Source organism: Aphanomyces invadans (assembly GCF_000520115.1).
Source record: "Aphanomyces invadans strain NJM9701 unplaced genomic scaffold supercont1.3, whole genome shotgun sequence".
Lineage (NCBI taxonomy): Eukaryota > Oomycota > Saprolegniomycetes > Saprolegniales > Verrucalvaceae > Aphanomyces > Aphanomyces invadans.
Genome location: NW_008580148.1, coordinates 487,985 through 508,762, shown reverse-complemented (window position 1 = coordinate 508,762; position 20,778 = coordinate 487,985). Strand labels below are relative to the sequence as shown.

At 57.4% G+C, this 20,778-nt stretch overlaps 8 protein-coding genes across 13 annotated transcripts; 4 read left to right on the top strand and 4 right to left on the bottom strand.

The window, feature by feature from the left end:
* Positions 1-11: 11 nt before the first annotated feature.
* On the top strand, positions 12-1,346 carry H310_01865 (hypothetical protein). Its single transcript, XM_008865192.1, has 3 exons — positions 12-462; positions 510-751; positions 793-1,346. The coding sequence occupies exons 1-3, from the start codon at positions 19-21 to the stop codon at positions 1,190-1,192; spliced, it is 1,086 nt and encodes a 361-aa protein (XP_008863414.1). The 5' UTR covers positions 12-18; the 3' UTR covers positions 1,193-1,346.
* Positions 1,183-4,914, bottom strand: H310_01864 (hypothetical protein; the record flags this gene model as incomplete). Its single annotated transcript, XM_008865191.1, has 12 exons — positions 1,183-1,362; positions 1,415-1,600; positions 1,644-1,683; positions 1,741-1,856; positions 1,923-2,105; positions 2,163-2,354; positions 2,413-2,478; positions 2,534-3,565; positions 3,612-3,995; positions 4,044-4,127; positions 4,178-4,793; positions 4,853-4,914. The coding sequence occupies 12 exons, from the start codon at positions 4,912-4,914 to the stop codon at positions 1,291-1,293; spliced, it is 3,033 nt and encodes a 1,010-aa protein (XP_008863413.1). The 3' UTR covers positions 1,183-1,290.
* A 145-nt stretch (positions 4,915-5,059) lies between these two features.
* Positions 5,060-7,480, bottom strand: H310_01863 (hypothetical protein; the record flags this gene model as incomplete). 4 transcript variants are annotated; one of them, XM_008865187.1, is made up of 7 exons in its annotated part: positions 5,060-5,466; positions 5,535-6,041; positions 6,099-6,488; positions 6,542-6,622; positions 6,669-7,137; positions 7,183-7,261; positions 7,432-7,480. In XM_008865187.1, 7 exons carry the CDS (start codon positions 7,478-7,480, stop codon positions 5,104-5,106), a joined length of 1,938 nt encoding a protein of 645 aa, XP_008863409.1. In that variant the 3' UTR covers positions 5,060-5,103. The 4 variants fall into 4 exon arrangements, with proteins under 4 accessions (XP_008863409.1, XP_008863411.1, XP_008863410.1 ...); XM_008865189.1 differs by having other exon boundaries at positions 5,060-6,041; XM_008865188.1 differs by lacking the exons at positions 7,183-7,261; positions 7,432-7,480 and having other exon boundaries at positions 6,669-7,177.
* Positions 7,481-8,336: 856 nt separating this feature from the next.
* On the top strand, positions 8,337-9,885 carry H310_01862 (cell division protein FtsZ). The gene is made up of 4 exons (XM_008865186.1): positions 8,337-8,790; positions 8,843-9,161; positions 9,207-9,480; positions 9,531-9,885. The coding sequence occupies exons 1-4, from the start codon at positions 8,364-8,366 to the stop codon at positions 9,792-9,794; spliced, it is 1,284 nt and encodes a 427-aa protein (XP_008863408.1). The 5' UTR covers positions 8,337-8,363; the 3' UTR covers positions 9,795-9,885.
* A 1,180-nt stretch (positions 9,886-11,065) lies between these two features.
* Positions 11,066-12,192, top strand: H310_01861 (serine/threonine protein kinase). Its single transcript, XM_008865185.1, has one exon. The coding sequence runs from the start codon at positions 11,218-11,220 to the stop codon at positions 12,133-12,135; it is 918 nt and encodes a 305-aa protein (XP_008863407.1). The 5' UTR covers positions 11,066-11,217; the 3' UTR covers positions 12,136-12,192.
* Positions 12,193-12,650: 458 nt separating this feature from the next.
* H310_01860 lies at positions 12,651-15,186 on the bottom strand. Of its 2 annotated transcripts, XM_008865184.1 has the most exons (6): positions 14,847-15,186; positions 14,699-14,794; positions 14,369-14,650; positions 14,246-14,311; positions 13,032-14,193; positions 12,651-12,986 (listed from the first exon to the last, which is right to left on the bottom strand). In XM_008865184.1, exons 1-6 carry the CDS (start codon positions 15,131-15,133, stop codon positions 12,696-12,698), a joined length of 2,184 nt encoding a protein of 727 aa, XP_008863406.1. In that variant the 5' UTR covers positions 15,134-15,186; the 3' UTR covers positions 12,651-12,695. The 2 variants fall into 2 exon arrangements, with proteins under 2 accessions (XP_008863406.1, XP_008863405.1); XM_008865183.1 differs by having other exon boundaries at positions 14,246-14,650.
* A 410-nt stretch (positions 15,187-15,596) lies between these two features.
* H310_01859 lies at positions 15,597-18,766 on the bottom strand. 2 transcript variants are annotated; one of them, XM_008865181.1, is made up of 5 exons: positions 18,627-18,645; positions 18,315-18,577; positions 17,893-18,259; positions 17,770-17,847; positions 15,597-17,723 (listed from the first exon to the last, which is right to left on the bottom strand). In XM_008865181.1, the coding sequence occupies exons 2-5, from the start codon at positions 18,446-18,448 to the stop codon at positions 16,050-16,052; spliced, it is 2,253 nt and encodes a 750-aa protein (XP_008863403.1). In that variant the 5' UTR covers positions 18,449-18,577; positions 18,627-18,645; the 3' UTR covers positions 15,597-16,049. The 2 variants fall into 2 exon arrangements, with proteins under 2 accessions (XP_008863403.1, XP_008863404.1); XM_008865182.1 differs by having other exon boundaries at positions 16,050-17,723; positions 18,315-18,766.
* A 255-nt stretch (positions 18,767-19,021) lies between these two features.
* H310_01858 (hypothetical protein) lies at positions 19,022-20,726 on the top strand (the record flags this gene model as incomplete). The annotated part of the gene is made up of 6 exons (XM_008865180.1): positions 19,022-19,361; positions 19,413-19,498; positions 19,543-19,689; positions 19,795-19,894; positions 19,934-20,011; positions 20,068-20,726. 6 exons carry the CDS (start codon positions 19,022-19,024, stop codon positions 20,724-20,726), a joined length of 1,410 nt encoding a protein of 469 aa, XP_008863402.1.
* Positions 20,727-20,778: the final 52 nt, after the last annotated feature.

Here is a 20,778-nt window from a genome sequence, read left to right as displayed (position 1 = left end):
TTCTATTGGGACGAAAGCATGATCACGGCTGGTGTCGGCTGGACGTGCCGTCGGGTGAAGGCGGTGCGCTCGGTGGCGTTCACGACAGCCTCTCTGCGTGGGAAGGACCTCGTGGATGCAGGACTAGCTTCGTGGGCCCGCGACATTCTTCCTCGGGCGCGCGCCACCTTGCTCCAAAACGGCTATGTCGTCATGAACAATGCTGTCGACCCCGCCTTGGCACGCGCCCTCAAAGCCGAAATTGAAAGCCTACGCAGCGAGCTGTATGCGAACTCGACCCACGTCTACGTTTCAGGCAAGAAGGACCCACTTCTTCTGGAAAAGGACCACATCCAAGAGATGGAGCTCCTCACAGTGCCTCCCTCCCACGAGCACTTGAAGCAATGGTTTGACAACTCGACGATTCGCAAGAACCTCAACGCGGCGATTCCCACGCTCCATGCTTCTCACCACATGATCAAGGTACGTTCACAAACTGATGGTAGCTGGAATTGCCCGTCATTCCGTAGATTCAATTCAACGAAGGCGACGGTGGATGCTTCCCCATGCACTTTGACTCGTACGGCGACGATGGCAAGTGCGTCACCGCCATTTTGTACCTCAACGAAGACTGGGTACACGGCCATGGTGGAGAGTTGGAGCTGTATCCGTTTCCGTATGCCCCCGTGACCATCGCGCCTGTATTCAATCGACTCGTTCTGTTTTCATCCACGCAAATGCTGCATCGGGTCTTGCCTGCGACGCACCCACGGTAAAGAGCAGACCAACTTTGAGGCGTCACTATCGCCATAGGTATTGCTTGACTACGTGGTTGTACAAGTCCCCGCAGACAGCGCGTGCAACAGCTCCGTCACGTCCAGCCGACGATGCCTTTGACCGCATGGTACAGCAGCTCGCCGTCAGTCCGTTTCGACGGCACATGGCCAAGCTTTACTACGCGAACGAGTGGAAACAGTCGCTCGTGGCATCGCACAAGCCAACACATGCATTTCAAGCCTACCTGGACAGCTACCACCAAGACATCGCGATCATTGAAGCTGCCACGTTGAAAATGCTGTCAACGTTCGGCAAGGCGAAGGACGCAGACACAACGACGTTTCCAACGACAACAAAAGCGTTCCTGGACCGATTGCAACGAAATTACCAGCACCAGTCGCCCCGTAACCTGTTGTTCATCCCGTGGTGGCAGTGACGTGTACAGGCGTCGTGCTTGTGGCGAACCAGTCGTCGAAACAAGTATCGCTCTCTTTTGGTCGTTAACGACATGCGCGACGACTGTCTTTGCATGCCCTAGGTCGTTTTAAGCTCTTTGGCCAACTTGTAGCAATGGAGCTCTTTCTCGAGGATCTGAATCGTGAGTTTCTGTCGCCACACACACACGCATGAGCATGCGTTGACATCGACGCCAACGCACCTGGTCCTCCGAGATGGACGCCAACTGCTTGAGCTTTGCGACCAGGCCCTCAATTAATCCTTGGTAAAATGGCGTGTGGGTCGGCTCGACGGGCTCTTGGAGCAGTGCCCGCCAAGTAGCTTGCCTTCCATCGATGTTTTCCTCCATGGCGGCGGCCAGGAGAGCATGCGCCACGCGGCGATATTCCTAGCCACGATCGTGAACTCGACCGAGTTCGAGTCCACATTACCTGCGCCCACGCATTCAAGTCGATCCCAGGTTGGTGCAGTCTACCACAACAGCTTAAGCTCCGATGACACACTTCCAGTGCGAGCGCTGAAATGCACCTCAGGCGCTTGATCTCGTCTTCCTGCGATGCCACTTTTGCCTGGGTGGCTTTGAGTCGCGCTGTCAAAGTCACCTTGTCCGCCGCGAGTTGCTTGAGCTCTTCGTCCTTTTGGAGCTGCAAGCAATCGATGGATGGTTGGCCATTCGACTCGTCTCGACACCTCAACAGAGTCTTACGTACGGTCGAAAATCCACTGAAGGTCGTGGTAGTTCGTTTCAACGACGGCAAGGGCGTCGTCGGCGCCGAGTCGTCTCCAAGCGAGTGCTTCGACGCGTGGAGCATTTGGATTTGGTGCATTTTCTTGGCCTTCTTCTCTTCCGCCACGGTCTGCTGCAGAGCGTCCATCGCCGTGTTGCGCTCGATCTAATCCATCCACCTCCTCTTGAGCTTCATCATGCTCTTAGTGGTAGCGCCACGTACCTGCAACTTCTTCAGGCTTTGAACCATGTCGGCGTTGTCTGTTAAAGTCGTTTGGAGGGCGTGTTGGAGAAACTTTTTCGAGTTGCGGAGTCCATCGAGCTTTTGCATGACGTGAAGCAACTGGTCGTGTTGGAGCTGGAGATCACGGTGGGCTTCTTCAATCGACGACGGGATAGAGAACGATCCGATTGCCTACATTCACTGGCTGAACCGGATCGAGAACGGGCGAGTGGAAAGAGCGAGGATCTACCTGACGGAACTCTTCGGACAAGTCGCTTTCGCTGTGTCGGTGGCCCGTCCTTCGCGTCGTGGATGGCTACGTGCCAGTGCACAACGTCATGGACATGGATTGTCCATGAGGGATTGCTTACGCGCAGTGACACGAGAGGCTGTCCATCTTCGGAAATGGGAGGAGTCGCGCCAACACCATTGGCAAACCCTTGTGGCAGCCCCGACAACGAAGTGGGTGTTGAAGGCGGAGACATCCATTGCCGTGGGGCTTCGTCCGGTGGAGTGGTGACGGCTTTACACGGGTGAGTGTCCAACTGATGCTTCAGCAGGACAACTGTGGCCTTCCATGCGGCAGCTTCATGCCGCTCGACATCGAGCTGTTGGGTGGCTTGGGCCAAATCCGCCTGCAGCGCCACCAGCTTTTGATTCCACGCTTCCTGCTGCCCCGCTTGATCGTTGTCCCGCTTGATGCCTTCCTCGCGCAACGTCGCCAACAGACTTGCATCGGACGTGTGGGTTTGGCGCGCCTGATCGAGTTCCAGTCGCATCTGCATGAGCATTTTCTGGCACGCGTCCAAATCGTCATGGGTGTGGGCTAAATGGTCCGCTTTGTCCTGGATTTCTGCGCGCAATCCCTGCTTCTCCACATCGCATTGTCGCCTCGCCGCCTCGGCCATTTCTGCTTGCATGGCGATTTGCGCTTCTAACGCGATTACCTGTGCCTTGAGCGACAACATTTCGATGTCGTTCGCGGTGACACGATCTTCTTTTTCCATTTGGAGCCGCGCCAAGTGTTCCTGCACCGCCACGCGCTTGGCTTGCTCGACACGGATCGTCGATCGAGCCGAGTCCAAGTCGCCACGGAGCGCGGTCATGTCGACCTGGAGCTGCTTGATCACTGTCCGTGTGTCTTCGTTCTTGTTAGCGACCGTCTTGATGTGCTTGGCGCGTTGCATGAACTGCAGTGTCGACAGCGTTTCGCTGCTGAATTTTTCCTCACTCGAGACAGTGGCGATCAGCGTCGTCTTCGAGTTGCCGCCGAGAGCGTCCCGAAGGAGAAATGTCAGCTTCGAGTCCCGGTATGGCACGTGGCGCTTGATGCCGTTCGAGACGTCGACCAGTGCCGTGATGACGTTGCCGAGGACGGACAGCGACTTGTTGATTTGACTCGCCTTGCCACGAGAATGCGTTAGCAAGTGCGAGATGTCCCCAACCTACTTCTTTCAGACGAGTGCCGACCGCCCCCGTGTGGCATTGTTTCTCGGACCCAGCTAAGTCGACCAAGTGCAACGTCGATTTGCGCGTGATCTCAACGCCCGCTTCATCGAGTCGCTGCGTCAACTTGATCGTAAAAACCGAATGCGACCTCGAACTCTCGCGATTCATGGTGGTGCTCCCGACCGTCCGGTTTTTGCCGCCATCTTCGAGGACGTGCAGCGCCGCGCGGGGGGTCGCGACGGGCATCTCGACCAGGTCTTGGACAAACAACCCGAGCGTCGCATCTTCTCGGATGTACTTGGGCTCGTCCGAGATGACGTCGAGCAAGTCGTAGATCTTTTCGTTGTAGATCTCCAAGTACGAACACGTCATGTCGAACGAAGTCTAACAAAACATTCAACTCAACGCGGTGTTTGTCGGGCTCAGTTGAACCTGCGCGTCGGTCAATTTCTCAAACAAGTAGTCGACGATGCGCGGAATCACGCCGCGGTCGGCGCTGCCTTCGGTCATGTCGCCCTACCGCATCACGTGCCATGGCTGGTACAAGAACGGTTGTGGCTGTGTACCTGCATCGTGTGCGTTTTACCAGAGCCCGTCTGTCCGTAGGCAAAGATGCTTCCGTTGTACCCGTCGACGGCGTTGTCAACGACTCGCATCCCGACAAGCTTAAACACGTCGTCCTGGGTCGCAGTGTCCACAAGGAGACCGTCGACGGAGAATTGGCGCTTGTCTGCGCCTTGCTTGAAGTTGACAACGTTCATGGACGAAGGGTCAGGCTCGAGGCATCGGCGAATGCACTTGTCCGGGATAACGACTGTCCGGTCGACTTCATCGCGGATCGGCGATGCAGGGCGAATACGAACGAGCGCTCGAATGGTTTCTTCATTCGGGTTGACAGGCGTTTGAGGCTCTTCCAAAGGCGAAGATCCGGGACTCGATACGACAGCCTCTTTGGATGACGACTGGTTTGAACACGCGGCAGCAATCGCGTTCGTTTCAATCTTGAGCTCGAATTTACGCGCAAGCATGTGCACTTTGGACGACGAATTCAGCCGGGGGATGCTGCTGGTGCGTTCTAAACTACCAGAACTGGTCGGGCGGGCCGACGCGACGGTCACATGCTCCATGCTAGAGCTGCTGGGGCTGCGCAGATGCCGCGACGACGCAGGCGACACGAGCTTCCTACAACGCAGGTGGTACGAGTTGAACGGGTGCCCCTAGACACGATCATCGCGCGATACCGTAGCTTTGACGTAGGCGAGAACGGCGATGGCTTGGCTTCCACGGGTGTCGCCTCCATCATGGTGAACGTCCGCGGCTGGAAAGATGCAATTTTGGGGTGGTTTCACTTCAGCAGATTCGAGCTGCGGAGGTTTTTTTAATTGAAAATGTTAATAATACAAGAAGTATGTATGCAATAAAATAACATAGCATATGCGTAACGGTTTGCGAAACGGTCGTCCCAGTGGCTCTATATAAATGGATGGGCTTATCAACCAGTAGACGCTACGTTCGCCTTGGTCTTCCACCGCTGCCACCACTTGCGCCCAGACCCAGAATGCATCCGTCGTAGCAGACCTTTGAAGAGCGAGAACGACTTCTTCTGCTTCGTTGCGTCATCCAGCCGCTTCTCCGCCAAGTTGCGCGCGTTCTCGGCCGCAAGCAGCTGTGATTGCAGCTCGGCGACAATGTCTTGAAGTGACTTTATCGTCTGAGCTTCGGTTGTACTGTCTGCCGCCGTCTCCATGGGGGCGATCTCGTCGCCACTGCGTGCTTGGCCGCTCAATTTGCACTCGAGGAGGGTCTGCTTGACGAGTAGACTTTCACATTCGGCCTTGGACTGCGACAACGCCAACTACGACACACGCCATCCTTAGATTGGTCGAGCGAGCGATGACAACCGTCCATTGGAGACGTCGTTACCTCAACGTCGTTGAGTTTTTGCTGCGTCGCATGGAGCTCTTCCAACGTCGACGTGACCTTGCCGTTCAGTAGCGTCACGACAAGCTCGAGCTTTTCATTGTTCACTTTCATGGCGGACAACTCGTCCGCTTTTTGCTGCAGTGTTTGGACGTCGTCGGGAGGCGGCGGTCGCGCGGCGCAGTCGTCCAAGCGCCGTTGCAGGTCTCGGACCTGCATTTCGAGCCGGGCGATCACGACGCTGTCGTCTTCGTACTTTTTCGCGTTGTTCTTGATGCATTTGACGCGCTGGACAAACTGCAGCGTCGACATGGTTTCATGGAACCACTTGTCGTGCGCCGACACGGTGGCGACCACGGTTGTCTTGGAGTTGCCGCCGAGGGCGTCGCGAAGGAGGAACGTGAGCTTTGAATCGCGATAGTGGATGTGCCGCTTCAGTCCTTTCGACACATCCACGAGCCCCGTGATGACGTTGCTCAGTGCAGACAACGACTTGTTGATCTGGCTCGCCTACAACATCCAAGGGCTGTGAGGAAGAAGGTCGTCGTTGCCAAGGGCGAAGTGAACCTCCTTGAGCCGCGTGCCGGTCGTCCCCGTCGCGCTTTGCTTTTCCGATCCGGCCAAGTCGACCAAATGCAACGTCGACTTGCGCACCACGTCGACGCCACCGTTGTCCTTTAACTTTTGGACAAGCTTTATCATAAACACCGAGTGCGACCGAGAGCTCTCCCGATTCATGGCGGTGGATCCAACCGTTCTGTTGTTCGTCCCGCGCATGAGGAGTTCGAGCGCTTCGTTCGGCGCGTGGACTTGGACTTCAAGCAAATCCTGCACGAAAATGCCCGACACTGCATCTTCCCGCAGCAACTTCGCCTCGGTCGCCATCCGTTCGTCGAGCAAATCGTAGATCCGTTCGTTGTAGATCTCCAAATACGAACAAGTGCACGTGAAGATTGTCTACACAGGTCTTTCGCGTGAGAAGCGGCGACCCAAATTTGTCCGCAACGCACCGTTGGACGTTGCAAGTGCTGAAACAGGTAGTCCATGACGCGCGGAATGAGGCCGCGGTGCTGGTCCCCTGACAGATCGCCCTACCAACTCAATGAGCCCGCGCGCCAACTGCGGTCGAGCACTCACCTGCATCGTGTACGTTTTCCCGGACCCCGTTTGTCCATACGCAAAGATCGTCCCGTTGTACCCGTCGAGGACATTAGTCGCGAGCGGCACCGCGACGGCTTGAAACACGTCGTCCTGGGAAGCTCCTTCGGGCAAGATGCCGTCCAGCAAAAACGTTTTCTTGTCGACGACGGCGCGGGACACGACGGACGGCGTCAGGGACACGGATGCGCCGTCCACGGACAAGCACGTCCTGTCCGTCGACCCGGGTGCGAACGGCTTGATGCGGACGAGGGCGCGGATGTTTTCCGCCGTCGTCGACGAAGGAGATTCGTCAAAGACACTGTCTGCATCGTTTGTGTCGTCGTCGTCCGTGGCTGGGGTGTCCAGCGCGATGGGGCTGTCCAAGGCAGGATGTGCATGCAACGTGGTCAGGTTGGGCGACGACAGCCATCGACTGTGCTTGAAGGGCGCAGGATCCACGGCCGCGCTAGACATACTGGTCAACGATTCGAGACGACAATGGTCGCCGTACTTGGGTTCAACTGCCATCTTTTGCGTGATTGCGACGGCTGCGATCGTGTGCGGAATATCGTCGGGTTCGATCGTGGCTGCTAGTCGGATGCCACGACTTTTGTCTATATTTAGCACGCAGTCGTTTCGGCCGTTGGTCTCGTTTCGGAAACGATCGTTGGCCACCGATGGGTTGGCAAGACAGCCCCAAGTTGGACGAGACCCAGCGACATGGACACCACGACCGTGGCTCGTGTGCAGGACGTTTTACAGTTGTTCCCCACAGGGGATGCTTCCCCAACGACACCGCCGTTGCGCATGGCCGTGCCGCAAGACCCGTCTTGGCAAGGACGAGCGTAAAAGAAGGGAAGTGTGGCAAACTCTGCCGTGTCCTTGACCACTTCATTCTCCGCGTGACATGGGGATTGTCCACCGCAAGCCCTGTGGACCTTGCTACGAACCAGCAACGCCGCCAGCAACGTTAGAATGATAAAAAAATCCTGGACAACAACCTCTACTATTTGGTAAAATGTTGAAATTGCCAACGGATTGGAGGGAAGGACGAGAGAAATTGCACTTGAGTGAAAGCCGAGAGAAATTGCTCACGATCTGTAGGTAGCCTGATTTTGACAGGATTAAAAATCCAGAGGAATATTAAACATTGACAAACACGGAATTTTCTGAGGAAGAAGGCCACCGCGTCGATGCACTGCGGCCTGGTTCCGTGGACGCTGATTGCGATAGCGGCAAACGCTTTTGATGGCGATTATAAAGCAATTTCGAACGTCACCCTTCCTTCTCGTTGTTTAGCTGAGTGCGGAATTGTGCGGGCTCACAAAAATGGCTTCCTTTGTGTCGGTCGATGTCGGCGTTGGCTGTGTACCGAAAGGCTGCCTTGTGCGGCGCCCTCAAAGTAGGAAGGCACGTATAGATTCAATTTTTCTGTAAATTTCGCACAGGAAAAATTGCTGCAGATATTAAAATAAAGTACAAGAAAATATCCAAGCAAAATCTATCCCAATCGGTCGTTGGTTTTGGACAGCTGGAACAACGTTTAAGTTCGACGAACCTTAAAGGGACTTACGTTTTATTCGACCAAACGCCAAATCTTGACGTTATCCGGTAAAACGCGTTGGGAAGGTGGACAAAACCACAAAAAAACGCGTTTCGTGCAAGATTCGCCCCATTTCATTGTGGCGAGGGATGCTCCGCACCTTCCTCCGACGAGGTGGCCGCGGCGCTCGGCCCTACGCAACATCGTCGCTCGCTTCCAAGGTAAATGGTTCAGACGTTCCTCCCTTCCATCGGTCGTCGCCCTCGTCGGCCAACTTCCCCAAACGACCAGCGGGGTACCAGTCGTCCCGCTCCATGAACGACTCCAACCATCGGACGGGGCACCAGCCCAAGTCCCACAAGCTCAAGAACGGACGCCCCGTGATCACTGTCATTGGTGTGGGTGGAGCAGGAAGCAATGCTGTGAACAGCATGATCACGTCGCAGCTGGAAGGTGTCGACTTCGTCGTGGCGAACACGGATTGTCAAGCGTTGGTGCGGTCGTTGACTCCTCGAAAGATTACCCTCGGCAAAGAGCTCACGAAAGGACTTGGTGCAGGCTCCAAGCCGAGCCTGGGTATGCCGTTGTTCGGTCACTTCCATGCATCACGTCTCCCTTTCTTCAACAGGTAAATCGGCTGCGGAGATGAGTCGCGACGACATTGTCGCGCAGTTGGAAGGTAGCAACATGCTGTTCGTCACGGGCGGCATGGGAGGAGGTACCTGCACAGGTGCAGCGCCCGTCATCGCGAACATTGCGCGGGAGATGGGGATTCTTACAGTGGCGGTGGTGTCGACACCATTTCGTTCGGAAGGACCGAACAGGACGCGACTCGCGCTCCAGGGCCTCGCTGCGCTCTCACAAGCTGTGGACACGCTCATTGTCGTGCCAAACCAGAACCTCCTGGCGCTCTCGGACCCTTCCACGACACTGGTCGATGCTTTTCGGTACACGATCTTGCGGTGTCCGTTCCATTCTGATGCTGTCGATAGCTACGCGGACGCCGTGCTGCTAGAAGGCGTGAAAGGAGTGACCGACTTGATCGTGAAGCCGGGTCTGATCAATTTGGACTTTGCAGATATCAACACAATCCTATCCAAGGCCGGCCGCGCCATGATGGGGTCCGGGCAGGCATGTGGAGCGAACCGTGCAGAGGAAGCCGCACATGCTGCCATGTCGACGCCCCTCCTGGGCGATCTGCCCACCGAACACGCCACGGGGCTGCTCGTGACGATCCGAGGAGGGGAAGACATGACTCTGTACGAGGTGAGTGTTCCTAGGCATGGTGGTGTGCATCGCGCTCAACAACTCTCGAGGTGGACGCGATCATGGGAGTGATTCGAGAAAAGGTGGCGGAATCGGCGAATGTCATCTTTGGCACGTGCTACGACCCGTCGATCGAAGGCAGCATCCACGTGTCGGTGATCGTGAGCGGAATCAAGATGGACCAGTTTACGCCCCCCGCGGGCAAAGTTCGCGTGCCCCCCACGGAAATTGCAGCCGGCAGTGGCGGAGCAACGTCCACGAACGCATCCAACGAACCAAGCAACCGCGGACTGTTTGGGTTTTTTAAGCTATAAGCGTTGAAAAAGCCGTCGTCGTGCGGCAGTCCGCGAGGGGAATCGCACCGACAAGCGACTCGCTTCTCGTCCCGGCGGTCACAACGTTGACTTGGTGGGTAAAAAGTGGGTGGTCGTCGATCCACCGCCATCGCCGATCGCGGCATCCCATCCCGCGTCGGCCGCCGCCAGCTCGGGTCGATGCGTTGGAGGCGTGTTTATGCACTCGGCGCGACGCGAGGAAAGCAGGTTCATGGCATGTCCACACATGGTCGGAATGGCGGCGATCGCGCCGGACGTGCCACAGTAGGCGGCGTTGTCATGTGGTCGAGCGTACAACGTCCACGTTGGAGCCGCAGGAGCTTGCGTCGTCCTGTACGTTGATCCGGCGGCGAAACCCCAGAGAAGAGGGACGCCCGCGGCGGCCGACGCCGTCGCTCGGGGCGGCGGTGGGCTGTAGACAGGAATCGCTGACCCCCGCGCGGCATGCGTCAGTCATGCCACTGTCCCAAGTTCAACGTGGAAAGCGCATTCGAAGTACAACCGACTGGTCTAGGTAGGTGGTACCTGTACGAAGAACGCGCTGGAGAGACCGACGACGCCATCCTTCCGACGCTTGGACAGCATCTTTCAGGGCTGGCATCGCTTGCGCTGGTCCATACGAGAGTGCTTTGTCGGTCGGTCTGCCGTGGTCCGGACGACTGGGGGTTTGGTTGGTGAAATGTGATTCCAGAGGCGGAACCGCTTCGACGCGCTCGACACGCTGCGACGTTTTGTCCAACGCCACAGCTGCCAGAGTGGGTGCGCGCACGTGGAAGCGTGGCGAGTTCTCTGGCGCTCGGTCCTGCCGCACAGCTGTCCTGGTCTGAACAATGGGAGTACACTGCGCGCCGGAGATCGAGACGCGATGGATCCAACCAGCCGAGATGGGATGCCTTGGCTCAGATGCCCTCCGCTCGATCGTCCACTTACTGCGCCCGCTTCCCCCGACCCAAGTCGAGCCGCTGCAACGCACCCGACGACGCTGTCCTCGATCCCATGCCCACGGCTACAGTGCAAAATCTGCCGACATTCCACTCGCCGCCGTGCCCCTTCCACTTGATGCACGCTGCCCATCCGTCGAGTAGCTCGTCGTCGAGTCCGCGGCGCGCGCCTGCACGGTTCAGGGGAGCTCCATCGCACCATTCGAACCGCGCACTGGACCATGTTGTCTGCGCCGCCGCCCGTCGTCGCCGGTCCCCCAGGACACATCACACATGCGACATTTCACCCGATCGACACGCGGAATCGGGGCAGCGTGTGCTAGTGGCCTCAGTGGGATTCTCGTGGTAGGTTTGCGTTGTACAGTGGTCGGCGCTGGGCGCGTCTGCAGTGGGACGCCCGTGGCACAGATCAGAGTCGCCCCAATCCTGGATTTGCCTCGGACATCGTACGCATTCGTGCCATGTACACTGTCGTAGCCCACATCGCGACCGCTGCCAACGGCGGCATCTGGCTTTGCCGCAACGCCAAGGGCCGCCAGTCCGCCGTCAAGCGGTGCGAAGTTGGCCAGAGCTTCACATCGAGCGCCGGCACGACCGGCGACGACGACATCGAGTTGTCGCGGACGATCGACATGGAACGTACCATCAACCTGACTCTGCAAAAGCATCGCCACCGGCACATTCTCGAGATGGAAGACTACTTTGAAGTGGACGGGTTCCACCATCTTGTGTTCGAGTACTGTCCGAACGGCGACCTCCTCTCGTGCATGAAAGCGCTCCCGGCCGGTCGGTTTCCGCAGGCGCAAGCGATCCACTACATGCGCCAGATCGTGTCGGCCGTCCACCACATGCACACCCACGGGATAGCGCACCGAGATTTGTCGCTGGAGAACGTTTTGCTCGACAACGACCGCGCGTGCAAAGTGTGCGACTTTGGCCTGGCCGTCGCCGTGCCCAGCGTCCACGACGACGCGGTCGGGAAGCTCAACTACATGGCCCCCGAAGTGTATGCTGAAATGGAATACGACCCGCGCGCCGCGGACGTGTGGTCGCTCGGGATGATGCTGTTCATCATGATCACGGGCGTGCCACTCGTCCACGTGCCCGACGAAGCAGCCGACAAACGGTTTGGCATGTTGACGCAGTTTGGCGTGTTGGCCCTCGTGAACCGGTGGAAGTTGGAAGGTCTGTTCTCGGAGCCAGTGCTGGAACTGATCGAGCGCATGCTCGAGCTCGATCCGGCCCGAAGAATCCAAGTCGTCGGCGTCAAGAAGGCGCTGGGCAAACTCAAGCGAGCCATCCACCCGACAGAGTTTCGCACGACGTCCAACGCGCGACTCGCCGCCTTCCTCGCTCCCCTGCGACGGTGGCTGCTGTAGCCATCCCGGTCGATATGTCTGTAGTGTTTGCTATTTAATCCATCTCCCATCCGTCGATCTCGGCGTATGCTCCGCTCATGCGAGTGGAGGAAGCTGCGTGCCAAGCTTGCCTGCATGACGACGGTGGCAAGCGCGCCGTGGCCGGGTCCTCGAAGACTGCTGAAGACCGTGGCGTCGCGGCCCACCACGGTCCACCATGGTTGCCAACGTGTCGTATGCATGTTGACGTGGCCGAGTCGCGCCATGCGCGGAAACGATCAACAAACACACGTCCATGCAGCCACAAATCTCAAATCGCCCCGTCGTCTGGACCGATGGTGGCCACATGCACGAAATGCTTGAAGTCGGACACTCTGGTCGATGGAATTCAATGTGGTCGGCACGTTGCCGAGCCCCAGGAGAACACGCCGCCGCCGTGTATTCCGTCCGCGACGACGTGGTGAAGAAGCGCGGGGTGTAGTGGATGGCGCCAGCTGAGAATCGCGCTGGCTCGTGCGCCACGTTACCGCGCGGTACGAACACTGCCAAGGAATACTTATTTATGGGGACCATGGACTGGTTTATAACGCAACAAAGGACCCGAGGATGGTCATGATGGTCTTGACGAGGCGGGTCGCGTCCGGGCGATTGCTCGGGTCCGCTTGCATGCAATGTCGAGCCAAGTGCTGGATCTGTTCCGGGCAATTGGGGGAGAAGGTCGGGCGGAGGCGATTCACGGCCACCATTTGCATGATCTGGCGCTCTTCCAGCGTCGAGTCCGAGTACGGGATCGCATGCGTGTCGAGCTCCGAGAGGAGGACGCCGAACGAGTAAATGTCAGCTTTTTCGCTGTAGTCTTCGTTGATGAGCACCTGGAGAAACCCACCGTCAGGAAACGCTAGTCTGGCGGCCCGTACCTCGGGCGCGATCCATCGCGCTGTCCCGACGTTGGACGTCATGGTTTCTTCAAATGTCCGCGCCCGGGACTCGCCAAAGTCACAGATCTTGGCGCCTTTGACCGAGTCGACCAGGACATTCCGTGCCTTGATGTCGCGGTGGATAATGGGCGGTGATCTCGTATGGAGCGAAGCCAACCCTTCCGCGATATGAAGTGCAAACGTGCCTTTCTCCCCGGCCCACCCGACCCCTGGGGCGTCTTTGTTGGCCTTGGTGCGCTGGAGGCACTCAAACAAGTCGCCTTTGTCCATAAACTCCATCACGAGGGCCATGTTGTCTTGTCCGGGCGCGTTAGCCTCGAGCACAACGCCCAACACTCCAATGATCCGAGGGTGTTGAATGCGGAAGAGCAAGTTCGTCTCGACAATCAAATTGCCCAGCGCATCGTCCTCGTTCGAAGTCAAGTCGGTTAGTTTCTTTACAGCGCACGCCTGGCCGGCATACGTCGCGAGCCAGACGACGCCCTTGGCGCCGCGCCCAAGCACCCGTGTGTACACCATGTCGTCCGCCTCGAGCACGGGAATCGCGGGATTCAATGCATCGCTGATCGAGATCGTGCTGCGATTCGTGTGCGTGCCAGTGTGGTTGCCGGCAAAGTAGGACTGGCTCGTCTCCTTGTCGGTGGTGAATGGGCCAAAGGGGTAGTTGTTTTGGTTGGTGTGGCCGGTCGAGCTCGTGTACCGCGACATGGGCTCGGATCCCCGCGTGCCAGCCGACTTGCGCCCGGGTCCGCTGCCGTGCTGCATCATTTCAGATTGGCGGACGGATGGCCGGGGCATGCTTCGGGTCGACCTGCGTTGGGGGCGGCCGGGGGACCACTGGGGGTTGTACCCAGTCGCTGGCCTCTGTTTCTTGCGGCGGTACACAAAGACTGCAATGAAGAGGGCTAAAACGACAACGCCGCCGACGGAGATGCCCACGATGAGCCCAGTGGACGACGATGGCGACGTTGTCGGGGCGGAGACGCAGAGACTGCCAATGTTTTGAATGGCCTGCAGTGTCGACCCAGAGTCGCATGTCGTAGGTGGAATGCTGGGGAGAATGAGCTGCTTGATACGTTTGAGCGATTCAAACTCGGACGCCGAGATCGGCGTGCTTCCTAGCGGATTCTCACCCAAGGACCTACGTACGACGAGGACGTGATAGCTCGGAACAGCGATCGATCATGGCGTACAGAGTTGTTAGGTTGAGGCCAAACACCGTCGGAGGAATACGGGAGAGGGTGTTCTTGGTCAGCACTCTGCGAAAATCAACCAAAACGTTAGTGGACGACGTACGGGCGTCGACATGAACGGACAAGTGCTCGAGTTTGGGTGGAAAAATCCATGCGATGGAGCTGAGCTGGCAGTTGGTCAAATCCAAACGGGTGAGCCCCGCCAACTTGGCATAGTTGGAGGAGCTGGGGTCCGGGAAGGTCGGGATTGGCGAGTTGTTGCCCTCGAGGCTGAGAGAGGTCACTCCAGGACCGAGGGGCACCGCCGAAATGTCCGTCACCCCGCCGTTCTTGTACACAGCAGTGGTGATGCTGGCCGGCAGAGACGTCAGCGACAGGCTCGACACGTCCAGGCTGTCGACCACGCTACGACACACCAAGATGACGCAGGGCAAGTCACGCAGGACGACGTACAATGACGTAGGCTTGGCTACGCTGAAGAACCAAGGGTCGACGACGACCTTTCTCCTCGTCGAAGTTGTGCTGATCCCTGTTAGAGTCACTGCACCCCTGGACGCACGATGTCAAGCGGGATCAAAGTCAGAGGCGGTGCGACGCTTACGTGACTGTCGGCGGGAGGGCATAGCCAAAGATGTTGCCGATGATCGCTCGATTGGGAGATCCTAGCTCGTTGCTCGCGACTGTGAATGTGAAATCTGTGCCGATCACGACTGTCGGCTGGCATGCGTACTGGACGCCACACGTCTCGTTGGTTGGGAAGGACTTGCACAAGTCACCTTGTTTGCAATTGATTCTGTTGGGGAATCGAATGCACGCGTTGTTGGTCGCTGGAGACGAGCAAGTCGTGGGGCAGGACCCGAGGTGGTCCATGGTACAGGCGTCGGCCATGTTGATCGAGCTCGGCTCTTCAGTGCGGAAGGCGATCGATTTGGAATGCGCTGGCGATCTGGTGCTGCTGCTGGCTATCTCACCCTCCTAAGTTCGCTCGACATGCCCGATCGACAGTACCCTGGATGTTTGTATCCATCCAATCGCACTTAGCGTTAGTGGATTCATGGTAAGCTCAATTGAGGAATTCTATCCCTCACGAAACAAAGGTACGAAGCCGAAACTGATACTCAATTGAGTTACATGGTCGAGCCTGCGGTGAACTTGCACGCGATAGTACTGCATGACATCATGGTGGAAAAATTCCTGTTTTCCTTTCCGTCGTGTGCAAGAGGCATACAGATTTTTGTATTTGAATATATCGACGACATGCATGATATGCTGCATTTCTGTTGTCGTCGTGAGTTGGGCATTTTCGGCATGACATGGGGCATCTGCAGCTTACTATCCCGTCTGGATGCTGGTGAAATCGACGTGCCACTCGATGTGACGTGGCTGAACGAATGAGCACATCGGCGCAACTTTGGTGGCGCCGCGAACAGAAGAGCGCAACTTTGATTCGCTATTGCATGCAAGGGTCGCCTCGGATCATGTGCATCGGTGAAGACGTCTGTTGTAACTGTCGCCATGAAGGGTCGCCGAGCGGTCGGCGCTTCCGTCGTGTGGGTGATGGTGCTGTGCCCGATGGCGACCGTGGCGCGATATTTGCTGCGAAGCGATGCTGGGGACGACATTCCGATCGTGGAACCACGGCCGACACTGTCCCCATGGGAAGACGATATTCCCACCCTGATCCCAACGCACTCCACGACAGCTCCACCCCCTACAAGTGGTTAGCCATCCCAACACGCAGCCAGCACGTCGGCATCCACCGTTTGAACTGTTGTTCACTGAACAGACTAATCTAGCTAACGTGCTATCTCCTTTGCCTCAAGTACACCAGCAAGTACACTGTGCAACCCCCTAGAAACATGCCCACGACAAACGGTGCCACGCCTGGTCGACCGCCAGGATCGCTCCCCGAGGGTTCATTCGATTTGGTGGGCTGACTGTGGAGTTGTTCGTCCGACTGGGTCCATGAATCTCGCTTGGCAATGCCTGGGCTTGCAGGTGGCAATGCGTCGTTGGGTTTCGGAGGGGACGGTGGACGGATGTCAACTTCTCCGGCGTGCAGCGCAACCAGGCAAGCGCCAATAGACAAAGCTGGTCGAGGGACTTTGAGGTTTTCATTCACCGTGTCCGTCGCCACGACAGACTCCTGGGTGGCCTGACCCGACGTGGCCACGAATGGCACGGGAATGGCACGTCCAAGCGTGGAGCAATTCAAGGCTGTATCAGGAGAGGGCGGCAATTCGACTGCGCTCGTTGGCAATGGAGCAACTAGTGAGCAAGGTGGGCAACCTGGTAGTGGGTGGTCCACTGGGGAGGTTTCAAGGCGAAAGTCACTTTGCTCTTTTGTCCACAAGCCTCGCTTGGCAGGGGCTTCTGCAGTTGGGGCCATGACGGCTAGACCCTCCAAGGCTGACTCGGAGACTGGGACGATGTCGGGTGCCACCGCTTCGTCACTCGGCTCGAAGTTCGTTTGCGTTGTCAGGGCACAAGTCTCCATTGATGCAATCGTCATCTCGGCCTGCGTCATCTCGCATGGGACAACTTCCTCCTCCTCATTGGCAGCGCTAGAGCAATCGGTTGGAACAGCATCGTCATGTTCACCCCACGATAGCCTGGTTGCGGGGCGCGTGAATCCGACCGTCTTGTCCGGGCTCTGCTGTGTCCATGAATCGCACTTGACGATCTCCGCCGGTACTTCGTTCATTGCGATGGTTGACGCGACAACGTGGCCACTACCGTTGCTCGAACGAGGGGCGACGGGATGGACGCGGGCTGCTGAGTACGGCCAAGTAGACTCCACCTCGCTGCCGTCTTGGTCGGGTGGCGCCCCTCCGCCGTCCAAAAATTCGTTCGGTGACACCACAGTTGTCACATGCTTGACGCGTTCGACAAACTGCAACGTCCCGAGCATGTCGGTGATTCCCCTGTCGTCCGCCACGGCCGTCGCGACGACTGTTGTCTTGGAGTTGCCCCCGAGCGCTTCCCGCAGCAAAAACGTCAACTTGCAGTCTCGGTATGGCACGTGGCGCTTGGCCCGCGTCATGTCCCCCAACGCCAAGATGACCGTCGCCAGACTTGACAGCGATTTATTGATTTGAGTCACGTCTTTGACGGGTTTGTGCAGCGTCGTCGCGGGGCGCTCGGATCCCGCCAGGTCCACACAATGGAGGGCGGATGTGACGACCTTGGTTCGCCCCCCGGGGGACGGTCGGGTCTGCGTCAATCGAATCGTAAAGATCGTGTGCGACCGCGACCTGTCCCGGTGGGACGCGGCACGACGAGTTGTACAACCGACATCGAGCCAAGCCAACGCGTCGGCGGCGGTCTGCACTCGCTTTTCCACCAAGTTTTGCACGTACACTTGATGGCATGCCGTGTTCTCGCGCAGGGTTTTCGGGTCGCTTCCGCGGCCGTCCAGCAAATCGTACAGTTTGTCGTGGTAAATGTCCACGAACGCGATAGTGCATGTGAAGTCCGTCTGTTGGGAATGAATCATCCAGGGAGCGGTCGTGGGCAGCACGTACTTGGTGTAATTGAGCAAAGAGGTAGTCCAGGATGCGACTCGTGAGACCGCGGTCGTGGCTGGCAGGGTGCAGGTCGCCCTGTCCATCCATTTATGTGTACCGCCAGCACATGAACACACGTACGTGCATCGTATGCGTTTTGCCTGACCCGGACGTGCCGTAGACAAAGATCGTGTTGTTGTAGCCGGCGAGAAATTGATCGACACTTGCGACGCCGACCGCGTCGAACACGTCTTGTTGGGACGAAGAGGTGCCGAGCACCCCATCGACCACAAACTGCTTTCGTTCAGAGAGCTTGGGATGGTTCACGTCAAGGTATACTTTGCCAGTTTTGAGGGGACGACACTGGAGCCACGTTGGCGTTGGCGTTCCTGCCGCCGAACGCAGTCGGAGGAAGGTCCGAACTCGAGCAGACGTCGCGGTCGGCGCGAGCTGCATCGTTTGTGAAAGCTTGGGAGGCGATGACTTGGAACGGTGAAGTTTCGAAGGACTGAACAACGATGCACCGCATCAGGATGAGATCCGCCGGACCAAACGGCACGCACCTTGGAGGCGGCCCCTCCTCCGACGTACGCATCTTTATGGTAGGACTGTCTGGGGACGATTTCGTCCGCCGCGACAGTCTCGGTATTGCGCTCGACATCGCTGCGTCGGCACAATGTTGCATGCCGTAAACCATTCAAACCAAAGATTGAGCTCGTCCTAAATATAGAGCTCCCGTTCACATCAACAGCCTTGTGGTGAAGAGGCGTCGTCGGAGATATGAAAACGATCGACGGGTGGGGCGGTGAAGGGCCAGCGCACTCGTCTACGAACAACGGCGGACATGATGTGGCCACGATCAAAAAGGAGCTCACGCCTGACTGGAGCTTGAAATGTAGTACGCGAGCAATGTGCAGCTCCACACCATTAGCCGGGAAGAGGATGGACCATGCTGAGATGTCCGGCAGCCCATGGTCGCAAGTTGAGTTGGGTTCCCCACTTTCGTCTAAAAATAACAGCGTCACCATATCATCACGGGTGGAATTGCACGCGCCTCGGAGCTTACGATGATGGCGCCACGACCATCGTCGTCGTCGACTCCATCGTTCGGTGCGGCGGTGGGCTCTCTCCAGAGAAGCTGCCCATCACGCGCCGCTCCAAACCGTCCTTGCAGTACGGACATCTCCAATCTTCACATGCCGTCATGACCTTGTGTCGTCGAGACGCTTTCGCCAGCAAACCCACCATCGCCGCTCAAACTCTTGCCCCCATGTCCCCAACTACCTACCTCCCCCCCGTCGACGACGTGATCAGTGTGCGCACCGTCATTCGCATTCGTTCGCTCATGGCCACACACACGATTGTCTGTTATGTTCATCGACTGCGAGGCCCTGGCTTCGGTGGGGTCGCCACTCCATCGGTCGAAGTGATGGGTGCGAAGCACGCGGACAACAAGCTCTACATGGCGGATCACGTTCGGAGTGAAAACTCGACCCAGGACGATGTCTGCGCGACTGTGTCTGCGGTCGAGGCTTGGATAGCTGGCTGCAATGAAAGTGTCGTCGCGTATGGCGAGTCTGGCGCAGGGAAGACGTACTCCATGCATGCACGTGCCGAGCGGGTCTCTACGTTGTTGGTTAATCGAAGCGTGTGACTGCAAGGCGACGTTGCAGGCACGGACGGATGGCACCGCGGGCTAGTTCCCCGCATGCTCCAGGCGCTGTTGCACGCGACGAAAGATGCTCCGGTACAACTGCATGACGACTTAGCGCCGATCAATCCGCTACGTAGGTCGAGTGTGTCAGATCGTTTGTCGAGATGTACAATGAAAAGATCCACGACGTGCTCGGCGTACGGGCTGGCGACCCAAAGAACATCCGGGAAAACACGGCGCTCAACCAAGTGTTTGTCCAAGACGTGGTGCAAGTGCCGGTGGTCGTAGGCCACGGACGCCATCGAGTGGCTGCACAAGGGGATGAAAGCTCGCAAGGTCGTTCCCACACATAGGAACGCGGCTAGCTCGCGAGGACATGGTGTGTTTAGCATCAAATTGCGCCAGCAACACAGCGACCACAGCTCTCAGTGTTGCGTTGCGTCGACTTGGCTGAATGCAAGAAGAACGCGTCCAAAGAAGACAAAGGACGTCAACAGGACCTCTGAATGTGATGCCAATCGACCGTAGGCATCACCCATCAACAAGTCGTTGGTGTGCTTTTTGTGGTTGGCGTGCTCTCGGCGCTCGTGGAATGCCTCGAGCGAGGTCATGCGGCACGTCCCGTACCGCGATTCAAACCTGACGTTTTTAATTGCGGGAAGCCCTCGGCGGCAATGCCAAAACGACGTGTATGGCCACCGTGTCGACCGAAGAGAAGTGGATGACCGACACGCTGTCCAAGTTGCAACTCGTGGATCGTACGACCCACATCACAAGCCGAGTCAAACCGAACGGCACCGAAGGCGTCGAGCGCATGGTGCAATCGCTTCAACGAGAAGTCGCGACTTTGAAGGAGTCCCTTGCGAACGAGAGGCATCATGTTGACGCGGTTGTTGGGCCAACGACAGAAGTGGACATGCGCAAAAACGTACACAACAAGAGCTGCAGTGTTGGAGATGCCAATGGGGTCATCCCAGTCGCATCTGCAGTGAAATTGAAGCATGTGATCAACTCCCAGAATGAGGAAGGTTGTGCCGACGATGCCGCGATGGGTGGACAGGTGCGGACAACGCAGAAAATTTTGGAGCCAAGCAACAAGTTCAAGCGAGTGGATCATGGACGTTCCACCCCCTTGCAAGTAGATGTTGCGGTGGCCACGGACGAGGTGATGCCACCGCCTAATTCTCCTGCATGGGAGCTGCTGCCGTCGATGGAAGTGGCAGTGGACCTCTTCATTTTGGGGATCTGCGTCGGGAGATTCTTTCGAACTTCCAGTCGAGCACCCGTGCAGTATTCTGTAAATAGAACAGGATATGCGTAGATCTATTTTATCTGAAACAAATCATAAAATTATAGAAAGCAATGAACTATAC